Source organism: Morus notabilis, unplaced genomic scaffold, assembly GCF_000414095.1.
Source record: "Morus notabilis unplaced genomic scaffold, ASM41409v2 Scaffold1139, whole genome shotgun sequence".
NCBI classification, from domain to species: Eukaryota; Viridiplantae; Streptophyta; class Magnoliopsida; order Rosales; family Moraceae; genus Morus; species Morus notabilis.
Genome location: NW_010359814.1, coordinates 84,124 through 91,006, shown reverse-complemented (window position 1 = coordinate 91,006; position 6,883 = coordinate 84,124). Strand labels below are relative to the sequence as shown.

General features: G+C 37.9%; 1 protein-coding gene across 1 annotated transcript; it reads left to right on the top strand.

Moving 5' to 3' along the window:
* The first annotated feature begins 414 nt into the window (after window positions 1–414).
* LOC21390633 (SUMO-conjugating enzyme SCE1) lies at window positions 415–3,917 on the top strand. Its single transcript, XM_010095211.2, has 5 exons — window positions 415–736; window positions 878–961; window positions 2,070–2,222; window positions 2,305–2,418; window positions 3,484–3,917. Exons 1-5 carry the CDS (start codon window positions 668–670, stop codon window positions 3,544–3,546), a joined length of 483 nt encoding a protein of 160 aa, XP_010093513.1. The 5' UTR covers window positions 415–667; the 3' UTR covers window positions 3,547–3,917.
* Window positions 3,918–6,883: the final 2,966 nt, after the last annotated feature.

The following is a 6,883-nucleotide window of genomic DNA, read 5'->3' as shown; positions in this document are numbered from 1 at the left end:
AAAAAGAAATATAAATATAAATATAAGAATAAACGAGTCTACAAATTCATTCTTTTTTAATCCGAATCCCAATTTAAATAAGAGAGGCGTGCCTAGGTTAAATTTTTTATTTATTAGATCTCCGTATTTTTTAGGTAATTTTATATAAATTTATTAGATAAAAAATTTAAATCTTATTTATTTTATTAATTTAAATTTAAATTTTATTATAATAAATTTTTTTAAAAATAATTATATTTAATTTTTTTATTATAATAAAAAATTCTCATATAAAATTACAATTTAACTCAAATTAAAAATTTAAATTAATAATTAAACAGGCTTAAACTATTATTACGTTGACGTAAGAGAACGTCCCTTTAAATAATCCGAAATAAAAAAAAAGCATAAAATCGACAATCTGTCATTAGTCCAATTAGCTGCTCCGCACCGGCCACTGTCAGATCTGGACCGTACATTTTCTGTAGGCCTTGACAGTACATAGGGGCTTTCTCTCTCTCTCTCTCCGCCCTAATTTCGGAGAGTAGGGGCAGATTCGGAAATCGGAAAGCGAAACCGAAGACGATGCTTCGTTCTCATCTCTTATAAAAAAAGTCGCCGAAGCCGTAGAGAGAGAAACAGCGAATTTTTTAGAGAGAGAAAGAGTTCTAGAGAGAGAAAACGAACCATGTCGGGTGGTATTGCTCGTGGCCGTCTCGCTGAGGAGCGCAAGTCCTGGCGTAAGAACCATCCCCATGTCCGTAACATCTCTATTCTTCTCTCTTTATCTTGTTCGGTTTCTTTTTTATTCTAGATTCTTCTTTGTTTTGCTCCGCGAAGTTTCGAATTTTTTTTTTGGATTAAGATTTTTGGTTGATTTTTGAATTTGTCCTTGTAGGGTTTCGTTGCGAAGCCGGAGACTCTGCCTGATGGTACGGTCAATTTGATGGTGTGGCATTGCACAATTCCTGGAAAGGCCGGCGTAAGATTTCCTATATATATAATCGCTATATCTATTCATTCTATACAAAATCCCTAATTTTTTGATTTCAGTCATTATTTTCGTTTTATTGCGTTTCCTAAGGTCTGTTATAATCTGTAACTATGTTAGTTATTTTGTTTGTTTTAAGCGTTTTTTGTTTGGTGTGTTCTTTGCGATATATTTTGTGTATTGCCAAGGTGTTTGTGGTCTATTGGATTTCCTATTTTGTACTTGCATGATTATATGGGCTTCTTCAGAGATTGACTAGGTATTTTTTTTCTTATGAATCTTATGCACGCAATTGAAAGATGATTTATAGCATGATTTGTATCTATTTTGCGATCGGATGCTAGTTTTTCTGTAATCATTTTATAATATTTGTTGTAATTGATTTGTGCCTCACCTCATTCATGCCCATGTCTTTAAATTGATAACCCAGTATGATATGACATAAGTGATATCTAAAAACAGAAATTTCCATAGTTTGACACTTTAAAAATACTTCAATACCCAGGAGTAAATAGCTATGTAACAGGGGAAAATAAAGGAAATAGGATCTTCTTACAGTCAAATCACGACTTGTACTCATGGTCGCATTTGTGTCTTTTTGACCCTCTGTTACTACTACTCTTTGCAGGCTATGAGGCCTCTTTATGTATTCTCCAGATGGGACCTCAGTATGTGGTACAGATAGTAATAAGTGTTGTTTTATCTGATTATTGATAACTACTCGGAACGCATGTTAGCCCTTAAAATACTAGTTAAATGTTCTACGTTTAGGATATGGTCTCCAATCGTGAGATTAAGCATTTTATTGTTTTGTGTAATACCTTTAAGCTCCTAACACCGTGCATTGTAATGAAAGTAGCTTGTGTTGATATTTGGAGGGAATTCATATTAGCCGGGAAAATGCTATGAGAGGTTCTATTCTGGATTTGAATACTCATGGGGTCTCGATCTCTACATCTCTGTTTTTTCTCTCTTATTTTTAAAAATAATCTATGGGTTATGAAGATCATGCTGTCTATGCTTCTTCTTTTGTCATTGTTAGTTAAACCAACTTATAATCAATTTTCTGGGAATACTTTCCTTACGTGTGATGTTGCAGACGGACTGGGAGGGTGGTTACTTCCCACTGACACTTCACTTCAGTGAGGACTACCCAAGCAAGCCGCCAAAGTGTAAGTTCCCACAAGGTTTCTTCCATCCAAATGTTTACCCATCTGGAACGGTTTGCCTATCAATTCTTAATGAGGACAGCGTAAGTACTTTCTACTTGCAATCTGGTTAAGTTTAGTTGGATATTTAGGGTGGGTTTATTAGAATGCTTGTCTTATGTGTAGGGGTGGAGACCGGCTATAACGGTGAAGCAAATTCTTGTGGGCATCCAGGACCTTCTGGATCAGCCAAATCCTGCTGATCCTGCACAAACAGAAGGCTATCATCTCTTCATCCAGGTACTTTGCCTAATGGGCTCCTGTTTCTTCTACTTTGAAAATCTCCCAACAGTTTAGCGGACGAAATTCTTTTGGTTTCACTTTTCAGTAAAATATTTACTTTACCTGTTGAAATATGGCGAACTCTTATTTTCTAATGAGATGCAATTTGCTGGTTGGTTCAGTAAACAAACAGTTCAGGGCTTAATTATTTTAAAAACTATCCTGACTTTGTAAAGTCATTCGAATATGCACATTTCAAATATGTGCACTCCGACCCTGATATGTTATTGTGTTATAGATTCTACTTGTCGCAAGATGGGGAAGGATAGTTTTTGTTTTTGTTTTTTCTTTTTTTATTTGCTTTTCTTTTCTTGTGGGATGATAAGATTTAAGAGCAACTCCAATCAGACTCCAAAATGGTGCAGGGTGAGTGAATCCCTTGGAATTTGCTACAGTGCTGCGCCAGATTTGGCACACTACTGGAGATGCAACGCAAATAGCTATTTTTTTAATTAACTTTTTAAGGTTAATAATAATAAATGGCCCATAAAAAGCATATATAAAGGTAATATTTCTTTTAGAGTAACATTGAAGTAAGAACATTTCCAACCCACAACTCTGAAATTGAGTTGCTTTTGCACTAAAATGGTGCAACTTTAACTCCAAATTTAAAGTTCATCTAACCATTACTTCAAATCTTATTCTAGAAGGAATATTACCTTGATATTCCTTTTTATGGGTCAATTTTTTTCTTTTATTATTTAACCGTCAAAAAAATTTAATTAAAAAATAGCGCTCTCTAAAATGGAGTTGGAATTCGGCGCAGGGTTGGAGCGAATCCCCTGCACCATTTTGGCGTTTCACTCCATTTGGAGTTTGATTGCAGTTCCTTTAATGGTGGGGATGAACTTCAAATTTGGAGTTAAAGTTACATCATTTTGGTGCAAAAGCAACCTATTTTAGAGTTGTGGGTCGGAGATGGTAGTGCTGAGAAGTTTAATTTTAAGTGGTTGATCCATCTTTGCTCGAGTCTTCTGTTTTCTTTTGGAACTCTTTCATATCTTTACAACTGGATTGTCACAGGATGCGGTGGAGTATAAGAAGAGGGTTCGAGTGCAGGCCAAGCAATACCCACCTCTGGTGTAATGATAAACAAGCTATTCCCAGAGATTTGGTACTTTGGTTATTCATCTTCCCCCTTTTATTTATTGCTAAGAGCACTTTTTCTAAGAGATTGTTGTTATTCGCAATTGCTGATTGCCGTCAAGTGTAGACTGCATGGTGATCTACTTTAACTGCAGTATTGGATTAACTCGTGTTGATATCAGTAAACTAGTAACTAGTTCTTTATTGGTCTTGTTGTCTTCATGCTAATGAGGAACATTCTCTAAAATATAGGAAATTCTCATAAGTTGTGTGAATATTTACTCTTGTTTGATAATTCAAGTCGCGCGTGTGTTCCGACTGTTGGTATGCATAACAGCATTGTTAATGCCACTTCTGTTTCTTCTGCCGCATGATTTTATTTTATTTTTTATTTTTTTATTTATTTTTTTTATGTTCATGTACTATAAGTTCTGCTATGAAACTTGATTCACTTGTGATGATTTTAATATTTGCTGAGGTGGAAGGCTCCATAAAGGTCATTCCTAGTGAGCTTAATTGGCGTATATACAGAAAAGAAAGTTAAGGTTTATGTTTAGTAATTACAATAGGTAATTAGGTATATTAATTTCATATCGAACTGGACTCTTATGCCCTTCACCCTGAATAGCTCTGGCGTGGTGATTTCAAATTTTCAATCAAATTTGCTGGGTTGATCCCAAATTGGGGGACGGGGACTTAAAGAAAAAAATAGCATTTTTTACCATATTGTACGAGTAAAGAATGTCGAGATACCGAGTGGCTCCTAATGTTGATCTTTATTAGCATTGGCCTTTTACATTACACCCATGAGAACGCGTTCTCCAATTCATTTCAGTTGAACAAGTGAAAGAATACCCTATACAGGGGGCTAAAGAAGTGCAACTGCTTTTACATTACACCCATTATTGTCTCTTTGCATTGGCTTATTAAGAGTGTGCCTTGCTTAATGGTTCAAGAGCTTTCTATTATTATGCTGCGATAGTATTTGGAACATTCATTGATCAAATCCATCAAATTGACCTGACAGGATCCCCCCACTCTCCACAGCCCTCTTCTTGGCATCCACATCCTTTCTCGCTTTTCTCCGCACCTCCATTGTGTCCCTGTCACCCGTGATCGAGGTCCCTGCGTTCTTAATCTTCTGTCTTCCATCACTTCTTTCCCGTCTTTTGCCATGCTTTGAAAATGTTGTTCTCCCACTCACACTACGACTCCAACTCTCAGCACATCCATCATAAAGCTTCTTGTTGACAATAGAATTTCGTCAACAAGATTATATCGGATTACCTTTCGGTGGTCCGTTAGGTTACCGGTCAAAACTAATTCTTTTTTCGGATTTATGCAACGGATAGTGTTCGTTTTTAGGTATATTGTAAGATGTATTGATTTGTTGTTAGAACGGAGGTAAAGAGACACGAATTTATGATGGTTCACTCTATAAAAAAGAGCTACATCCATTGGTTTTTGTATTTTTCCTTTTGTGCTTTTAAGATTACAAAAAAGCTCACTCTTTCTCTCTGGGGCTTTGCCCTTTTTATAGCCTACAGATTATATATGGGTCTCTTTTGGGCGGACTGTCACATGGGGTTTTCTAATGGTTTCTTTCAAGTAGCCTATTATCCTACCTGCCTGGACTATAGCTTCTCAGCACCTTTTGGATTGTTCACTCACCCACTTTATCCACTATTGCGACTCTGCGGATCCTCTGTGATTTTCGTTGGTCCATTCCAGGCAGTTTATGGGTAGACAATTATTTCCTATGCTACTGACCTTCTCCAAACCCAGATGTAACCTAGGGATTTCTCCATTGTCCCCTCAGAGGTCTTTCTTGAGACGTGGACTCATATTCATGCGTTCTACCATCTGCACCTACATTATACTTCACAAGGCGCGACCTCCGTCTCGGTCAACCCCCTGATAGTACCCCTTTTGTTGCGAACAAATTACGCAGGCCTCGACTGGATGTAGGGTTGATGGCTGTGTGAATCGTCTCATACGGTTGGCTTTTTCACCAGATGGCGATGGGAGAATGAGCCTTACGCGTCGACGGCTGCCTGACGTAGCGGGTTTTGGGCCACATGGAGTGTGGTCGTCATCCAACGTGTCAACGCATATTTTCCCACACAACAGCTACCCCTCAGGTCGAGGCTTTTCTTTGGACTGCCTCGAGCTAGGCTGGGATTTGCTTTGGCCTTTCCGTTTGCTTCGGGTGTGGGAGCCTAACTCCGAACGTCCTTTGTAATGATGGCTCTGGCACTTCGGAGTCCTTCGAGAAGTGCAAACGTCGCGTCGGTTTGATCGCCACTCTGACGTGGGCTTTCATTTAAACCGACGAATCTGGGCCGTTGGATCGTGTCTCTTCAGCTTCCCGCTTTCTCCCTAACCGTCGGAATGAGTCCCTTCGTTTCCGTCGTTGGATGCATACTCACTTCATCGGACGGCTGGGGGTCGAGGGCTTTCCGTTACTATAAATAATCTCTTTGTGCTTGTTCAAATCATCTTGAAACTAAGTCGAAACTCAGTCAAAATTTCTAAATCATGTTTAGGTTAGAATCATCGCCGCCTATTTAAACTGTCGTCGTTTAGCCTTAACTTTACTTGACTAAGCTTTTTAAACAACTTTAGACGCCGAACTAATTTCCTCTTCCCTCTCGACTTATAGGATATTGACCTTAGATTTTTCCTTCATAGTAATGGCACGTAGAAGGATTAACCGTTGAGGCAGATCATCGTCCGTGCCTCTTGTGAGGCCGGATCCTTCTCTAGCCTGTCACGACCCCAAGGATAGGGCCGTGATTATTGGGGTTTAATTTAAAATTTAACCAAATTAAACTGGACTTTTTAACAAAACTCCAAACAGAGTGATTTCAAGTGCTACATCTTACTAATGATGCACACTAAACGGTAAGATTAGTGTCTTAAGTGTAGCGATCTTGGTTCTAGAAGTTGGGGTCCAAGTTCACACTTTTTGTGTTATGCCAAGAACACAATTTTGACCTTTCCGACATAAATGATCATAAAACATTCCGCATAGATCTGAAGGGTGTAATTCCAGTTTTTAGATAAAGTAGACACATAGAGTTTCGAAACGAGTTATCATATGTCAAAATCCGAGGTCTCTAAATACCTCAAAAACAGTTTCTAAGAAATCAAAATTCTATTATTTTCTGGTTTCGATAACTTTTGAGAAGTTTTTGGCATGAAACTTTCAATGTGTAGAACTCGGGTTACACAACTCCAATTGACGTGATTCCAACTCCCACATGTCACTAATAACATGTTCTAAATGGTTGTAACAGTGGCCTAGGGGCAACAACCCTATTTCAAAAAGTAAGAG

Excerpts from the sequence above, each read along its gene's own strand:
- LOC21390633 (XM_010095211.2), top strand. The coding sequence starts at position 668 with ATGTCGGGTGGTATTGCTCGTGGCCGTCTCGCTGAGGAGCGCAAGTCC. Across the intron at positions 737-877 it reads GGCGTAAGAACCATCCCCAT|GGTTTCGTTGCGAAGCCGGA; the intron begins GTCCGTAACATC and ends TTGTCCTTGTAG. Across the intron at positions 962-2,069 it reads CAATTCCTGGAAAGGCCGGC|ACGGACTGGGAGGGTGGTTA; the intron begins GTAAGATTTCCT and ends GTGATGTTGCAG.